The 18198-nt window shown below is 45.5% G+C and overlaps 1 protein-coding gene across 2 annotated transcripts in view; it reads right to left on the bottom strand.

Annotated features, from left to right (window-relative positions):
* Positions 1–214: 214 nt before the first annotated feature.
* Positions 215–18198, bottom strand: part of BLTP2 (bridge-like lipid transfer protein family member 2) — a 38264-nt gene continuing 20280 nt past the window's right edge. Inside the window, exons 25-39 of one of the 2 annotated variants that reach the window (XM_066263220.1) lie at positions 16687–16844; positions 15959–16165; positions 10168–10267; positions 9757–9939; positions 8453–8574; positions 6093–6248; positions 5886–6007; positions 4727–4907; positions 3088–3178; positions 2782–2888; positions 2507–2642; positions 2267–2397; positions 2000–2101; positions 1627–1761; positions 215–1007 (exon numbers count right to left, since the gene is read on the bottom strand). In XM_066263220.1, the coding sequence (XP_066119317.1) occupies positions 825–1007; positions 1627–1761; positions 2000–2101; positions 2267–2397; positions 2507–2642; positions 2782–2888; positions 3088–3178; positions 4727–4907; positions 5886–6007; positions 6093–6248; positions 8453–8574; positions 9757–9939; positions 10168–10267; positions 15959–16165; positions 16687–16844 (2114 nt within the window). In that variant the 3' untranslated portion in view covers positions 215–824. Of the gene's footprint in view, positions 1008–1626; positions 1762–1999; positions 2102–2266; positions 2398–2506; positions 2659–2781; positions 2889–3087; positions 3179–4726; positions 4908–5885; positions 6008–6092; positions 6249–8452; positions 8575–9756; positions 9940–10167; positions 10268–15958; positions 16166–16686; positions 16845–18198 lie in introns of those variants that run through there. The other variant, XR_010729519.1, reaches the window with a different exon arrangement.

Raw genomic sequence — 18198 nt, 5'->3', positions numbered from 1 at the left:
GAACTAAAATGTACAGAGACCTATCAGCATAGAGCCAGTGTCACACCAGAGCTGGGAACTATCTGTGATACAGTTTTAAGCAGGAGGGAAGAGGCCACCCTTATCTGAGTGGCAGCTAGAGGATATATCTTAGGTTGATAGAAAAGGAAGGATTATGGACATGATGAACACATACACTCAACACAATAAAAATAAATAAAAAAATAAAACAGCACCAAATTTAAAATATATTTTTCTCTTTAAATCATTTTCTTATCATTCTCCAGGGCATACCCATGGCCAGCCCTGGCTTCTATTGTCATTTCACCAAGTGAGCTTGGCACAGATTGGGGAAGGGCTGATTTCCTCCAGAACACTAATACCTCTTCCATACAAGGCAGTAAAATGAGAGACAGATCAGCCCTCTGCCCCCCAACTTTCTGGCACAGGGGGAAAAGTAGTTACATTTAGAGAAATATATATATATATATATATATATGTCTATTTATAAAAATTTACCACACTTGATCAGAACTTACCCCCACCCTTTCAGCTAACCCCAAGGGAACCAGATCATAGTCCTGGGGCCATTCCCTGGGTCTTGCTCTCTTGATACCCTCTGGCCCTGGGCCTGCTGATCAGTGTGAGGTAGAACTCATCATTATCCACTATGCTCTGCAGAGAACAGGACAGCTGCTAAAGAGTAGTATCTCTCTCTGTAATACCCTGTGGTCTCCTAACCCCAACAAATCCTGATGGATAAAGAGAAGAGCCTCCCACCCCACAAGTCCCTGGGCCTGAGCCAGAGTCAGATCCTGTACTGTAGACATTCTTGGATTGCCGGATCATTTGCGCCTCCCAAAAATGGACTTCTTGCCAGGGTTCTTGCTGCCCACACTTAAACCAATGAGGAGCCGGGCTTTCTCCTCTTCTTCCTGCTGTTGCATGTTGAGGTCTGATTTAGTTTCTAGCTTTCCCCGAACTTCTGACCCCGTTGCAGGCTTCAATCTTAGCTTCTCTTTGATTACCTAATAGGTTAGAGAGAAGTAAACGGGAAGAGAAATATTAGTGGCAGAAGCAGAATAAATCACAATGAACCAATTCAACAAGTATTTATTAAATTTACACAAAGGCACAATTCAAGTTCTCAAATAATCTCTGCTTTCCAGAAGTCTACAGTCTAATTAAAATCTTTATTTTTTATTTTTTTCTTTATTCATTTTTAGAGAGGAGAGAGAGAGGGAGAAAGACAGACAGAGAGAGAGAAGAGGGGAGGAGCTGGAAGCATCAACTCCCATATGTGCCTTGACCAGGAAGCCCAGGGTTTCAAACCGGCAACCTCAGGATTTCCAGGTTGACGCGTTATCCACTGCGCCACCACAGGTCAGGCTACAGTCTAATTAGAACCCATTCTAAACCTAAGGTTGTGTCAGCCCTCTGCTTCCTAAGTCAACAGTAGACACATATGAAACAGGAAACACTCATCTGAGCCAAGTCATGGAGAGAGCAGGGATAAAAGTTGCTCACTTTATTCATCTGCCCCATCCCAGACTGCTTGTTTATATATCCTACAATAAAGTGCTCCTGAGCAGAGGATCTGCTTGCCAGAACCTGCAAACCAAACAGCCATGAACTCTGCTGGGGTACCTGGGCAACCAGGGCTTTACGGCTGTCCCTCTTCACAGCCATGGCAAAGTCTAGCCATGTCCACGTGTTGTTGTGGTACTCCAGACAGGGCAACACCAGGTTAAGGTCACCCCAGTCCACACTGTTCTTCTCACCCTGCAAGACAAGGATGGGGAGGGAAGAGAAAGAAGGGGGAAAAATGTATCAACTGCCACTTTTAGTTTCAGCTGGTACTTGAGTCCAAGTGTAGTACCTTCCTGTAGCAGCAACCTACAGATACTGATTTCCCCTTACCTCAGTCTGATAATGGGAGCAATCTCCCTGTCTTTAATCTATAATGACCTTATCTGGTTCCCTTCCAACCTGTTCTAGAAAGTGCCGGGGAGGAGCAGACCTTGTAGCTGACACACAGTGGAACCTGTGGAATCTTTATGTAGATGAAGGAGTTGTTCATGGCAGCTCGCTCTTTCATCTTGTCAATATCATCCACAGGGTGCTGGGAAAGGCAGGAAAGGAGTGTGAGCCCCTTAGAACCCCAAACATCTTCATCTCCTTTCACCCCTAGAGTAGACTAAAATGTAACAGGAGAAATCCCCACCCAGGCCTAAGAGAGTATCCTAGGACTCTTCCATTTTTCTATCATCAAGGTCATGTCCAGTACCTCAGGGGCTTTGCGAAATGACCTTCTGACCCCAGAACTCCGATTCAAGCCCTGTGTCACACCCTTTCCAGGTCCCAGTGCTGCTGCATCATCTGTTGCAATCAGTTGCCGAGGCTTCACCACTGGTATTCCTATGAAAAAGCAAGCACACCAGCTGTTGTCTTCTTTCTGAGGCTTCAGCTGTCTCTGAGGCTGCTGTGCTACCCCAGTCTTCTGGAGTTCCACCATAAAAATTCTCACCAGTAGTCACCAGTTTGGACTTATCTTCCTCATCACCAACCTCATCATCTTCCACACTTCGGCCAGGAAAGAAAAAGCCCATTATTCTATGGAAGAACTGGTGTGTCAGCTGGATGGTGAGAGGCACCACATTTACCTAAAGAGGAAAAAGGCTGAAGAAGCGAGTAAGTTCAGACATCATCCCTCCGTTTACCTACCCGTAATAGCGTAATACAATACACAAATAGCTTTTGACTGCCTTTTGTTCCTGGGTCCCCAAAAGACTGTTTACTAACCTCAAAGTGCTCCTTAACAGAGATACCCCCAACAGGGGGCCGGACTTTGCTGAAGAGGCGGAGGGCTAGCTGTCGTCCAGACTGGCAGGAGCTCTGGGGCCGCAGGACTACCTGCAGGATAGTGATAAATCAACCCACAAATCTCTGCAGACTAAGAAGGGAAGCAATGGTTTTGTAAGATGGGCAAGCTTTCACCATCTCAAATCACCACACTGGTGATTTCCATAGTGGGTTTATTTGGAAGGGCTGTTACAAATGGCCTGTGCTAGAAAGTATGTGAATGGGCTAGGAATAGGGAAATAAGACTTGCCTTATAGACAGCATTGGGGAGAAGGTTGTTCATAGTGAACCAGCCCAACTCCAGAAGATGTTCTGCTGTGTCATCAGACTTATTCACCTATAAAGACAGATTCCCCCCAAACCCCCAATCCACTATAATAAGCCTTTCTCAGGAGCCTGCTAGACAATTGCTACATATCCTATTCTTTTTCAGGTTCTCCATATGCCTAATCCCAACCTTCCCCCCCTTTTCCAAGTAAGAGGAGGGGAGATAGAGAGACAGACTTCCACATGTGCCCCAACTGGATCCACCTGGCAACCCTCATCTGGGGCCAATGCTCTGGTCATCTTGGGCTCACAACCAAGCTATTTTCAGTGTTGAGCCATCCTCAGCCCCTGGGGCTGACATGCTTGACTCAACTGAGCCATGAGAGGGGGTGGGGGAGGTAGGAGGGGTGGAGAAGCAGATAGTTGCTTCTCCTCCTGTGTGCCCTGATTGGGAATCAAGCCTGAGACATCCACATGCCAGGTCAATGCTCTACCACTGACCCAACCAGTCAGGCCCAATCACAACCTTTGATATCTCTTTCAACCTCATATAGTCAATATATCATTAGTTCATTCGTTCATTCATTCGTTCATTCATTATTTATTTATTTTTTTTACAGAGACAGAGTGAGAGTCAGAGAGAGGGATAGATAGGGACAGACAGACAGGAACAGAGAGATGAGAAGCATCAATCATCAGTTTTTCGTTGGGGCACTTTAGTTGTTCATTGATTGCTTTCTCATATGTGCCTTGACCATGGGCCTTCAGGAGACCGAGTAACCCCTTGCTCGAGCCAGCGACCTTGGGTCCAAGCTGGTGAGCTTTGCTCAAACCAGATGAGCCCGTGCTCAAGCTGGTGACCTCAGGGTCTCGAACCTTGGTCCTCCACATCCCAGTCCGATGCTCTATCCACTGCGCCACTGCCTGGTCAGGTTCAATATATCCTTTACTCCTATGTTTCTCATGGGTGCTACTGGCCAGGGCACTAAATACCAGTAGTACTTCCCAGTCGCTATGACATTCAAAAAGGGTCTCATTCATTTCTGAACATCCTAGAAGGGGGCAGAGCAGGGAAAATGAATGAACAATATCTTCTCCATGCCATGGGTAATTGTAGGAAAGCTGAATGCCAATATAGAATCAAAGTTCTATTCTGCTCTGGCCAGATAGCTCTGTTGGTTAGATCATTGTGCCAATATACAGAGGTTGCCAGTTTGATCCCTGGCCAGGGCACATATAGGAACAACTCAATGTTTCTGTCTGTCTCTCTCTCTTTTCCTCTCTCTTTAAAATCAATATATAAATTTTTTAATTGAAAAAAGAAAAGGTTCAATTCCAAGAAGAACTTAAAATACTTCCCTCTGGGTCACATTTCTAGGGATAAGCTTACTTACTGAGGAAAGCATTTGATCACCCTCATCTATAGCTGTATTATCTAATATTACAAATATGTATCTACGGGGAACTCTGCTCATGGTTCATTAATAACCTTTAATACCATCATTAATAGTTGTATAATAACTAGTCCATTTTTGTTTTTCTTTTTGTGAGTTAGACTCCTGAGATAGGTCAGTACCTCTCAATACGACTGCTTTGTGTGACTGTATATACCCAATACCTTGCTGTAGAGAAACCGCTGCAGTTCCAGTTCAGCAATTCCTAGCTGTCCATCTTCCTCTGTCAGGCGCCATCGTGCCTGAGCAAAGTAGAACTCAGTGCGACGGACCACACTCACATCTTCCTGCTGCTTTCGCAGCTCCATTTTGTTGGCCTGCTGCAACTGGAAATCCTTAAAACACCTATAAATGAACAGGAGGGTCAAAGACAATAGGGCAAAAGCATTTGGGTTGGGGATGGGGTGGAATACTCTAGAATGATGCAAGAGCTAAAGCCAGAGATGGACCTATTCTGGAATAGCTATTCTCTAATTTTTGTCACTGGATTCATTGCTTCTCACACCCTACCACGGGAACACAAATCCCACCTTCCAGTTCTACAACTTTTTTTTTTTAATTATTTATTTATTTATTCATTTTAGAGAGGAGAGGGAGAGACAGAGAGAGAGAAGGGGGGGGGAGCTGGAAGTATCAACTCCCATATGTGCCTTGACCAGGCAAGCCCAGGGTTTCGAACCAGCGACCTCAGCATTTCCAGGTCGATGTTTTATCCACTGCGCCACCACAGGTCAGGCCAAACAGTTTTTTTATTTTATTTTATTTATTCATTTTAGAGAGGAGAGAGAGGGGGAGAGAGAGGAGAGAGAGACAGGGGGAGGAGCTGGAAGCATCAACTCCCATATGTGCCTTGACCAGGCAAGCCCAAGGTTTTGAACCGGCAACCTCAGCATTTCCAGGTCGATGTTTTATCCACTGCGCCACCACAGGTCAGGCTACAACTTCTTGATAAAGTAATCTCTGCACTAATAACCCGTGTGATTATATCTACAATTGTGTTCCTTACTGATCAACTCAAGATATTTTATTTTCAGTTCAGCTGCACAATATTAAGACCACAAAAGTGATCTTTTCCAACTACCCATTCTTTTCCTTTCCCAGGAGGTACTTTATTGATGACACAAAGGAAGGATTCTCTTGTTTTCAATCTCTTGGTTAAATCCAGTAAGGCCCATTCAGGAAGAGGTGCCTGAATCTACTATGTCAGCCTTTGATAATGCACACTAGACCTAAAGACTAAGAAGAAAAACTTCTTAGTTTTTCTAAGAGAAACTGACTCCATCTGGGGAGCTGGAAAAGGGCAGGAAAAGAATGCTGTTTCACCTGATGAGGATATTAAGCTCTTCACTTTCCATCTGTAGGTTGGCCTTCTCCTGGTTTAGCTGCAACTGAAGCTTTTGGTTCAGGTCAAGCAGGTTCTCATTCTTGCTGTCATCCTGCAAAGACTAGGGAGCCAGGACAGGAGAAACTGAGAGGAGATCTCCCTCGTCCTAGGAGATCTCCCTGTCCTCAGACTGCCCAGGTGACTACCTTCATGATAGAATACATCTGCTTTTCCAACCGCCGTATCTGGGCCACATGCTGCCGCACAGCCTCTTGCAAATGTAATATGCTGCTGCGCTGCTCCTCGGGATTGCTAGAAATCTCAAGCTGAAACCTGACCCGCTGCTTCTTCTCACTATGCTCCTAAAGGAACAGAAAAGGAAATAAACAATATATATTTTTTAGATTTTTATTTATTGATTTTTGAAGAGGGGGGAGAGAGAGAGAAAGAAAAAGAGGAAGAGTGAGAAAGAGGGGAGAGAAGCAGGAAGCATCTACTCATAGTAGTTGCTTCCTGTATGTGCCTTGACCGGGCAAGCCCAGGGATTTGAACCGGCAACCTCAGCATTCCAGGTTGACGCTTTATCCACTGCGCCACCACAGGTCAGGTAAACAAGATTTTCTAATAGACAAGCCTTGTAGTAAATTGAAATAGAGAAAGGAAAATAAATGGGGATCTCTTCTGAAAAACTAACCTTTATCTGTCACCATTAGTAGCAAAAGCAAGGAGTTGGCCAATGCAGAAAATTGGTAATATGTATTTCACAATAAAAGCCACTCTCATAGGGTAGGTAGGGATGAAGTGGAGAGTACTGTTTTGTTTTGTTTTTTTGTAAAATTATTTACTGATTTTAGAGAGAGAGAGAGAGAAGAAAGAAGAGAGCTTTTTGTATGTGCCCCAACTGGGGATCAAACCTGCAGTTACTGTTCTTTTATTTATTTATTTGTTTATTTGTTTGTTTATTTATTTATTTTTGTTCTTTTTTTATTAGCAAAAGTGAGAGACAGACAGGAACAGACAGGAAGGGATAGAGATGAGAAGCATCAACTCATAGTTGCAGTACCTTAGTTGTTCATTGATTGCTTTCTGATGTGCCTTGACCAGTTTGGGGGGTAGTTTTCAGCTGAGCCAGTGACCCTTTGCTCAAGCGAGTGACCTTTGGGCTCAAGCCAGTGATCACAGGTCATGTCTATGATCCTAAGCTCAAGCCAGCGACCCCGTGCTCAAGCTGTGGACCTCGGGGTTTCGAACCTGGGTCCTCAGTGTCCCAGACTGACACTATCAACTGCTCCACCACGTGGTCAGGCAGTAGTTACTGTTCTTAGAGGCATTTAAGTGACTGAGTAGAGAACTATTCAAAGAAAAATGTAAACAAGCTCTATAGCAGCAGTTCTCAACCTGTGGGTTGCAACCCCAGCGAGGTCGCCTAAAGCCATAAAAAATACATAATGCATTTTTGTATTTACATTCCGAATAACTGTAGCAAAATTACAGTTATGAAGTAGCCACCAAAATTATTTCTTGGTTTGGGGTCACCGCAACATGAGGAACTGTATTGCGGGGTCACGGCATTAGAAAGGTTGAGAACCACTGCTCTACAGTCTCAGGGACACTTGGACCTTTCCTTGATAGGTGAAACTTAACTGCTGCTATTGATAATTAGATGATGTACCTACCAACCACAAGGCCCTTTTCTTTCTTTTTTGTATTTTTTTTGAAGTTAGAAGCTGGGAGGCAGTCAGACAGACTCCTGCATGTGTCTTACTGGGACCCACCCAGCATGCCCACCAGGGGGCAATGCTCTGCCCATCTAGGGCATTGCTCTGTTGCATCCAGAGCCATCCTAGCACCTGAGGCAGAGGCCATGGAGCTGGGCCAACTTTTTTTTTTTTTTTAATTTATTCAGTTTTAGAGAGGAGAGAGAGAGGGAGAGAGAGGGAGAGAGAGGGAGAGAGAGAGAAGGGGGGAGGAGCTGGAAGCATCAACTCCCATATGTGCCTTGACCAGGCAAGCCCAGGGTTTCGAACCGGCGACCTCAGCATTTCTAGGTCGACGCTTTATCCAGTGTGCCACCACAGGTCAGGCTGGAGCTGGGCCAACTTGCTCCAATGAAGTCTTGGCTGCAGGAGGGCAAGAGATAGATAGAGAGAAAGGAGAGGGAGAAGGGAGGAGAAGCAGATGGGCGCTTCTCCTGTGTGCCCTGGATGGGAATCAAACCCAAGACTTCCATGTGCCAGGCCGATGCTCTATCGCTGAGCCAACCGGCCAAGCCCACAAGGCCCTTTTTAGTCTAAAACAGGGGTCTCAAACTCGCGGCCCACGGGCCGCATGTGGCCCACCAAACAATTTTGTGCGGCCCGCAGACTAATCCACTGGGCTTACTTAATTTTATCCAAAATATTTTGAACTTCGTGGATTAGTCTGCGGGCCACACAAAATTGTTCGGCGGGCCGCGAGTTTGAGACCCCTGGTCTAAAACATGGCTTTTCTCAATGGACCCCACATTAAACACAAGATCTGAGGGTTCCTGTGAAGATAACTGGCATTCTATTAGGGCCATGCTCACCTTCCGTTTGGGTTCCACATGGAGCAGCAGGTTGTTGACAATGTCCAGGATCATGGCATACTGAGCTGGGTTGGTGGAGATTTCCAGCTCATGATGGATGAGGGTGAAGGTATCCACAGCCCCTAGGTAATTGTTAGCAGCTAAATAAGAGGTTCAAGTTTCTCCTTAAATATCTACCCCATCTCTAACCCATATTGGAACCACTCCTTTTAGTTAACAGAAAGTTAAAAGAAAGGGCTTTATGAGAAATGCTCATGGGTAGACATGTTTGCTTATTTCATAATTGTGTGTGTGTGTGTGTGAGAGAGAGAGAGAGAGAGACAGAGACAGAGACAGAGAGCGACAGAGAGAAAGAAACAGAGAGAAGGACAGACAGGGACAGACAGGAAGGGAGAGAGATGAGAAGCATCAATTCTTCGTTGTGGCACTTTAGTTGTTCATTGACTGCCCTCCCACATGTGCCTTGACCAGAAGGCTACAGCAGAGCGAGTGAACCCCTACTCAAGCCAGCGACCTTGGCCTCAAGCTGGCGACCTCGGGGTTTCGAACCTGGGTCCTCTGCATCCCAGTGTGATGCTCTATCCACTGCATCACCGCTACTTATTTCAGAATTAAACAATTCGCATTTCCCTCCAAAAGTACAAGTTGTTCTCTCATAGAAGAATTTAAAAAGAGAAGAGGAAAGTGAAATGTTAATGTCCAGTGCAGAGTGTGACTTTTTTTTTCTTTATTTTTGATCAAAGTGTGACTTTTAATAACACCACTGTCTCAGAACCACTAAGGAAATAACTGCTTTCACAAGTTCCTTATTACCCTCCTAAAAGCTTTTCAAGGCCTGAATACCTTCCCTCATCTTTTTTTTTTTTTTAGAGAGAAAGGAAGAAAGAGAGAGAGAGAGAAACATCAATTTGTTGTTCCATTTATTTATGCATACATTGGTTAATTCTTAAATGTGCCCTGACCAGTGATCAAACCCACAATCTTAGCATAACCCAGTGAGTTTTTGTTTTGTTTTGTTTTTTCCTTTTCCAAGTGAGAGGAGGGAAGATAGACAGGCTCCCACATGCACCTTGACCGGGACTCACACGGCATCCCCTGTCTGGGGATGATGCTCTGGCCATCTGGGGCCCAGTGGTTTTCAACCAATGATTACAGACTTTATAATCTTCATACAACATCAGGGTCATCAGGGTGGCTAACTCTTTTGCAGACTGGCATGAAATTTTGGTGGACGGGCACTGGTCCACAGACCAGTGATTGAAAAACACTGCTCTAACCAACTGAGCTATCTGACCAGGGCTTACCTTCCTGCTTCTTTAGGAGATCTTCCTTTTCCTGCTTCTCATGAACCTCAGGTGGCTTAATCTGAGTTGCCAGCTCAGGATCAATATCATGACTGTAACTAATATAGTACATTCGGCAATTGCAGCGTGAAATGATACGCTGGACTTGCTGGGCTTGTTGTGCCTCAGCTGGCTGGTTCCAATCTGGGAAGAGGTGGGAAAAAGATAAGAGAAAGACATTCTCAACAGCGGTATTGTGAGAGCCTCCTAGCTATGTGTGATGTCTAGGGAACTCCAGACAATTGCTTTCAACCTAGCCTAATATAAAATGGTCCTACTCCAGCATTAAGAGTAAGTAAGGAAATCAGGATCCTTTGGGATGCAATTGTGCTCCTAACCATAAAACTATATGATGGGGAAGAGAGAACTCACCTGTGGTGGTGGTAACCATGCCTCCCACTGCCTGTCCGCTCTCCATCAGCTCTTGTACAGAGTCCAGACTACGCTGCCGGTGCTCCTCGATATTCTTTACCTAAAGACAGGGATACAGTCACTTTTAACTTCTGAGGGATCAAGTAGATTGTCCTGGCCAACTGGGTCATAGCTTCATAATACAAAGCAGTTACACTAACTAGATTTCCACTTCCTGGAATAGCTTGAAGAATCTCCCAGGGTACAGGATATATATGTACCTCTCATGGACCAAACCACCCAAATTCTGAGTTTCATGCACATTTTTCCAGGCCCACAGGCCTCAGGCCAGAAAAATGAGCTAAGTTAAAATCAAATCATGTCACCTGACCAGGCAGTGGTACAGTGGATAGAGCATTGGCCTGGGACACTGAGACCCAGGTTTGAAACCTCGAGTTTGCCAACCTGAACACAGGTTTATCTGGCTTGAGCACAGGGTCACCAGCCAGCGTGTGAGAATATAGACATGACCCCACGGTTGCTGGCTTGAGGAGCCCAAGGTTGCTGGCTTCAGCAAGTGTCACTGGCTTGGCTTGAGTAACCTGCCACTCCCCGGCCCCAGTCAAAGCACGTATGAGAAGCAATCTATGAACAACTAACGTGATGCAACTACAGGTTGATGCTTCTCATCTCTCTCCCTTCCTGTCTTTGTCTATCTCTTGCATTCTCACAAAAGTAGAACAGCAAATCTATGTTTCTCTTTCTCTCTTCCTCCCTTCTTCTCTCTAAAATCAATAAATAAAAAAAAGAAAAAATAAATTTTAAAAAACCATAAGCAGATCTGCCAAGTCATATAAAAATTGCTAAAAGGGGGCCCTGGCCGGTTGGCTTAGCGGTAGAGCGTCGGCCTGGCATGCAGGAGTCCCAGGTTCGATTCCCGGCCAGGGCACACAGGAGAAGCGCCCATCTGCTTCTCCACCCCTCCCCCTCTCCTTCCTCTCTCTCTCTCTTCCCCTCCCACAGCCAAGGCTCCATTGGAGCAAAGATGGCCCGGTTGCTGGGGATGGCTCTGTGGCCTCTGCCTCAGGCGCTAGAATGGCTCTGGATGCAACAGAGCAACGCCCCAGAGGGGCAGAACATCGCCCTCTGGTGGGCATGCCGGGTGGATCCCGGTCGGGCGCATGCGGGAGTCTGTCTGACTGCCTCCCCGTTTCCAGCTTCGGAAAAATGAAAAAAAAATAATTCCTAAAAGGTAAAATCAGTATACCTCCTACCTAAACCAAGGACATTTCACTCTAATACTATTAACACAGCCTGAGGGGGGGAAGAAAAGGTTCATCTGCAAAAGAAGGTATGTCTAAAAGAAGCAAAGGCCCAGAAAATGCAAGATAAGTAAATCTTGCATAGCTCATCCTACCTACCTCTGCATGAGTAGTTAACACCTTCTGTGTCTATCTCTTGAGACTATTGGGAAAAGGCACTGCTTGCCGCCTGACTAGGTGGTGGTGCAGTGGATAGAGCGTTAGACTGGGATGCGGAGGACCCAGGTTCGAGACCCCAAGGTCACCAGCTTGAGCGCAGGCTCATCTGGTTTGAGCAAAGCTCACCAGCTTGGACCCAAGGTCACTGGCTCGAGCAAGGGGTTACTCAGCCTGCTGTAGCTCCATGGTCAAGGCACAGATGAGAAAGCAATCAATGAACTAAGGTGTCAAAATGAAAAACTGATAATTGATGCTTCTCATCTCTCTCCATTCCTGTCTGTCTGTCCCTGTCTATCCCTCTCTGTCTCTGTAAAAAAAAAAAAAAAAGGCACTGCTTGCCTGAACCACAGCTGTCATATATCAGCAATCAGCATGTCTTCTCATATTATCTATAACCTGATTTAATTGACATCTGATCAAATGCTTATTACTTCTTATATATCAATAATTTAAAGGTTGCCTTGGATTGAGCCCTAAGATCACTGGGGTTAAGAAGCACCAGATGGGCCCTGGCCGGTTGGCTCAGTGGTAGAGCATCGGCCTGGTGTGCGGGAGTCCTGGGTTCGATTCCCGGCACACAGGAGAGGCTCCATCTGCTTCTCCACCCCTCCCCCTTCTCCTTCCTCTCTGTCTCTCTCTTCCCCTTCCGCAGCCAAGGTTCCACTGCAGCAAAGTTGGCCTGGGCACTGAGGATGGCTCTATGGCCTCTGCCTCAGGTGCTAGAATGGCTCTGATTGCAACAGAGTGACGCCCCAGATGGGCAGAGCATTGCCCCCTGGTGGGCATGCCGGGTGGATCCTGGTCTGGCGCATGTGGGAGTCTGCCTGACTGCCTCCCTGTTTCCAACTTCAGAAAAAAATAAAAAAATAAAAGTAAAAAAAAAGGAAGCACCAGATGGGCCTGATCAGGCAGTGGCGCAGTGGATAGAGTGTCGGACTGGGATGCCGAGGACCCAGGTTCGAGACCCTGAGGTCGCCAGCGTGAGCGCGGGCTCATCTGGTTTGAGCAAAAAGCTCACCAGCTTGGACCCAAGGTCACTGGCTTGAGCAAGGGGTTACTCAATCTGCTGAAGGCCCACAATCAAGGCACATATGAGAAAATAACCAATGAACAACTAAGGTGTCGCAATGCACAACGAAAAACTAATGATTGATGCTTCTCATCTCTCCGTTCCTGTCTGTCTGTTCCTGTCTATCTCTCTCTCTGACTCTGTCTCTGTAAAAAAATTAAAAAAAAAGAAGCACCAGACGGGGCCCTGGCTGGTTAGCTCAGTTAGTTAAGAGTGTCATCCTGAAAAACCAAGGTTGTGGGTTTGATCCCTGGTTAGGGGTCAGGGCACACATGTGAAGCAACCAATGAATGCATGACTGAGTGGAACAAATTGGAGTATTGTCCCAACACAGATGTTGCTGGTTCAATTCCCCAGTCAGGGCACATACAGGAGCAGCTTAATGTTCCTGTCTCTCCCTCCCAGCCTCTCTTTCTCAAAAAAAAAAAAGAAGCACCAGCTGTAGGAGGGAAGAGAGTATTAGCTTTATCCCCACTGAATAGAATGGCAAATAATGTTATCACATTGGTCCTTAGTGATTTGATGTACCATGCCCATCACAATGTGAGCAGTTAACACCTGTTAAATAAATAATGACATTGCAGAATATCGACTAGGTACATCTCATAGCCATTAGATCTCCCAGTAATATTAATATTAGATCTCCCAGTAATATTTAATTCTAGTAATATTATATCCTAGAAATTACAGTACAAATTCAGTTCTACCAAGAAGTTGAAAAGAAAATTTATAGCCACTGCTTACAATTTCACTAGCTAACAAAAACATTATCTTGGCCCTGGACGGTTGGCTCAGCGGTAGAGCCTCGGCCTGGCATGTGGGGGACCCGGGTTCGATTCCCGGCCAGGGTACATAGGAGAAGCACCCATTTGCTTCTCCACCCCCCCCCCTTCCTCTCTGTCTCTCTCTTCCCCTCCCGCAGCCAAGGCTCCATTGGAGCAAAGATGGCCCGGGCACTGGGTATGGCTCCTTGGCCTCTGCCCCAGGCGCTAGAGTGGCTCTGGTCGAGGCAGAGCATCGCCCCCTGGTGGGCAGAGCATGGCCCCTGGTGGGCGTGCCGGGTGGATCCCAGTCGGGCGCATGCGGGAGTCTGTCTGACTGTCTCTCCCCGTTTCCAGCTTCAGAAAAATACAAAAAACAACAACAACAACAAAAAAACATTATCTTGATGCACACAGATCTCCCAAACATACTGATTTAAAAAGATAAAACTACTTTCCATCTGAATGAAGCTTTATATATATATATATATATTTTTATTTATTTTTTTCAGAGACAGAGAGAGAGTCAGAGAGAGGGATAGACAGGGACAGACAGACAGGAATGGAGAGATCAAAAGCACCGAGCATTAGTTTTTCATTATGCATTGCAACACCCTAGTTGTTCATTGATTGCCCTCTCATATGTGCCTTGACTGTGGGCCTTCAGGAGGCTGAGTAACCCCTTGCTTGAGCCAGTGACCTTGGGCTCAAGCTGGTGAGCTTTTTGCTCAAACCAAATGAGCTGGCACCCAAGCTGGCAACATTGGGGTCTCGAACCTGGGTCTTCCACGTCCCAGTCCGACGCTCTATCCGCTGCGCCACCGCCTGGTCAGGCAAAGCTTTATATTTTTCAAAGTACTTTCTCATTTGATCCCTTCAAAAATCTTGTCAAGATTAAGTATTATAAGTCCATTTTACAAATAAAGGTGACTTTCCCAAGGGCTCATGGCTACTATAATGGCAGCGGTAGCATTAGAACTCGCATAATCTGACTCCTAGACAAGCAGTCTTTCTATTCAACCTTACTGCCTTGCTGAAACAACCACTCATTCATCTTCACTAAGAGAAATCAGAGAAAAGACAGAGAGAGAGCCAGTCTAAAATTCTGACTTACTGCCTGTTTTCAAGCTGCCTGCCAACTAATGTGATATTATAATAGCGGTCAGCAAACTTTTCAAAAGTAAAAAAAATTTCCAACTCATTTTATTCTAGTGCTGGAAAATGATAATTTCCCTTGCAATGAAATAAAACAAAGTGAGATTAAAAAAAAACAACAACTACATATTCACAGACACACAAACCAGAGACTACCTAGTTTCTACTTTCAGGGTATTATCAGTCTCATTCTGCTAAGCTGGTAGCAATATATACTGTTAAGAATCTTTCAGCCTGACTAGGCGGTGGCGCAGTGGATAGAGCATCTGACTGAGATGTGGAGGACCCAGGTTCGAGATCCCGAGGTCGTCAGCTTGAGCGCGGGCTCATCTGGTTTGGTTTGAGCACGGCTCACCAGCTTGAGCCCAAGGTCGCTGGCTCAAGCAAGGGGTCACTCGGTCTGCGGTAGCCCCATGGTCAAGGCACATAGGAGAAATCAATCAATGAACAACTAAGAGCCACAACGAAGAATTGATGAATTGATGTTTCTCATCTTCCTCCCTTCCTGTCTATCTGCCCCTCACTCTGACTCTCTGTCTCTGCCACAAAAAAATAAAAACAATAATATATATATATATATATATATTTTTTTTTTTTTTTTTTTTTTGGGTATTTTTCTGAAGCTGGAAACAGGGAGGCAGTCAGACAGACTCCCGCATGCGCCTGACCGGGATCCACCCAGCACGCCCACCAGGGGGTGATGCTCTGCCCATCTGGGGCATCACTCTGTTGCGACCAGAGCCACTCTAGTGCCTGAGGCAGAGGCCATGGAGCCATCCCCAGCGCCCGGGCCATCTTTGCTCCAATGGAGCCTTGGCTGCGGGAGGGGAAGAGAGAGACAAAGAGGAAGGAGAGGGGGAGGGGTGGAGAAGCAGATGGGCGCTTCTCCTGTGTGCCCTGGCCGGGAATCGAATCTGGGACTCCTGCATGCCAGGCCGACGCTCTACCACTGAGCCAACCGGCCAGGGCCTAAAAACAAAAAAACAAAAAACAAAAAAAAATCTTTCAGCCTGGCCTGACCAGGCAGTGGTGCAGTGGATAGAGCATTGGACTGGGATGTGGAAGACCCAGGTTTGAAACTCCTAGGTTGCCCGCTTGAGCATGGGGTCGTTGGCTTGAGCGTGGTATTACAGACATGACCCCATGGTTGCTGGCTTGAGCCTAGAGGTCACTTGGGGTCCTCTGCATCCCAACCCGATGCTCCATCCACTGAGCCACTGCCTGGTCAGGCTAAAATCAATAAATAAAATCTTTAAAAAAAAAAAGGAATCTTGTAATTTTTCTGGTGAAAGTGGTCAACTATGAAAAACGGGATGTAATAGGCTTTCCTAGCCCTGCTAACTAACCTCTAACCAGAGCTGTCGGCCATCCTGCTCAGTGGGGCTGCTTTCAGTGGTGGCAAAGTACTGCATGCCATCCAGTAGGCAAGTCCAGGATGTCTTCTGCTTCAGTGTGTCACCATACCAGGCTGGATGATGTTGACACTGCAGCAGCTGGGCTTTAGCAGCTGACACAATGACACAGCCTTCTGTCTCTGCTCCACGAAGAACCATCTATGTCAGAGACAGAAGCAGAGTTATAGCACCAGAGCACCAAGATGAGATTAGTGGGAGGGCTGTACCAATGTCTGCAGTTGGGTCTAATTCTAGCTTACTGGGTGAACTCTACTGGCTTTTAGATATGGTAGTGTTTACCCCTGAGACTGCTGGAAGAAATAAGTTTTTGGAACTCTATCCACCCCATTCTTTTTTTTTTTTTTTTTTTTTTTAATATATATTTTTTTAATTTATTTTATTTTATTTATTCATTTATAGAAAGGAGAGAGAAGGAGAGGAGAGAGAAAGAGAGAGAGAGAGAGAAGGGGGGAGGAGCTGGAAGCATCAACTCCCATATGTGCCTTGACCAGGCAAGCCCAGGGTTTCGAACCGGCGACCTCAGCATTTCCAGGTCGACGCTTTATCCACTGCGCCACCACAGGTCAGGCCACCCCATTCTTATTTAGAGGTGGGGGAGGGTAAACACATATGATTATGACCTAGCCCAAAGTTGGGGTACTCTGGTAAAGACATGGTACCTGGCAGTTGACCAGCTCAATTAGGCAGTTTCGATTATATATATCATCCGTCTGGCAAGCAGCAATGCCACACAACTGGTCACTCACACCTGACTCATCTTCTGTGAACACTACAAACCTATCTGTCTCTTCAATCAGCTTCTGCAACATGTAGACACCTAGCAGAAAAAGAGAAAGTGGGAAAAGTCAGTCTCAAAGGGGTAACATCCAAACTGATCTTCCTTCAATTTTTTGGGTAGGTAAGGGTTAGAACATAGTCTCCCCAACCTGCAACTCTAGTCTCCCGCTTCCCCCCTTCACCCCTGAGGGCAAAATAAGGGTTGCCAATTCATTTCCTCCACAATTTTAATAAAAGTAACAGATTCCCAGGAGAAACTATGTAAGTGGTAGCATTTTTTCTCTTAGGCATATCCACTCTACCCCCCATTTTGTTCCTTATACTTTTCATTTCCAATGATTTGAAATGCTATTTGTTGACCACTCCTTTCCACGTGAAACCACTCCCTTGCCACCAGTGCCACCGTGTTCTAGCTCTACTGCTTCCTCTGATTACGCCTCTAGACCCTCTTCCTTCTTCCAGGTCTTAAAAATAAATGTCTCCTAAAATCTATCCTTGGCATGTTCCCTTCCCTTTCTTCTTCTTTCTTTCTAATGAGTTTATCTAACAGTTTTATGGTTAAAAGCACAGTCTCCAGAATTAGACTAGTCTGCCTCTCTTTGTCCAAGATCCTCTCTCTGCCAGTTACTTGATTGTAACTCTCAGCAACCTGCTATAACCTGTTTTCTCACTTTCTCTGTCCTTAAAATAACAGGAGTTATCTCACAGGTTTGTTGAGAAAACTTCATAGAATAATACATAAAAGTATTTTGCAGAGCACCTACCACACCGTAAGCAACTATTATATCCTGTGCATTATCTCTTAGCTCTATGCTAAAATTTCCATGTCTCTATCTCTAACCCTAAGCTTTTAGACTTTCATTTCCAGCTGTTTGTTAAACACTATCTTGATGTACTACTTGCACCACAAACTCAGTATGTCCAATCAACAACTCTATACCTCCCCAAACCTGTTTAGCCTCATTTCCGCTTTCCTTGTTTTAACATTTTCCAACCAGTTGCCAAATCTCTTATATGCACAAGAACATTTCTATCCATCCCCTCATCTTCATTCCCACTGCCTCTACTTAGTTCAGGCCTTGTTGCCTCTTGTTGAGAGATCACAGTAGTTTCCTAATTTGTCTCCTCACCTCTAGGTTCCTTCCCTTCTAGTCTATCGCTGCACTAGTACCATACTGATCTTCCTAAAAGTAAAACTCTAATGATGACACACCTCTATTCAAAAAGCTTCAGTAGTCCATTGCTGTCAAAGACTCCCTTGTATAAAAAGCCTTTGATGATCTACCTTCAGCTTTCCTTTCCAGCATATTCTCTTTTAGCTACCCTCACCAACCAGACTGTTCACTCTCCTTTAAATATACTAAGTTTTAACAACTCCACTCCTATTCAGGATA

This window comes from Saccopteryx bilineata, chromosome 2 (assembly GCF_036850765.1).
Source record: "Saccopteryx bilineata isolate mSacBil1 chromosome 2, mSacBil1_pri_phased_curated, whole genome shotgun sequence".
In the NCBI taxonomy this organism is placed as follows: Eukaryota; Metazoa; Chordata; class Mammalia; order Chiroptera; family Emballonuridae; genus Saccopteryx; species Saccopteryx bilineata.
This window is presented reverse-complemented; position numbering and strand designations above follow the sequence as displayed.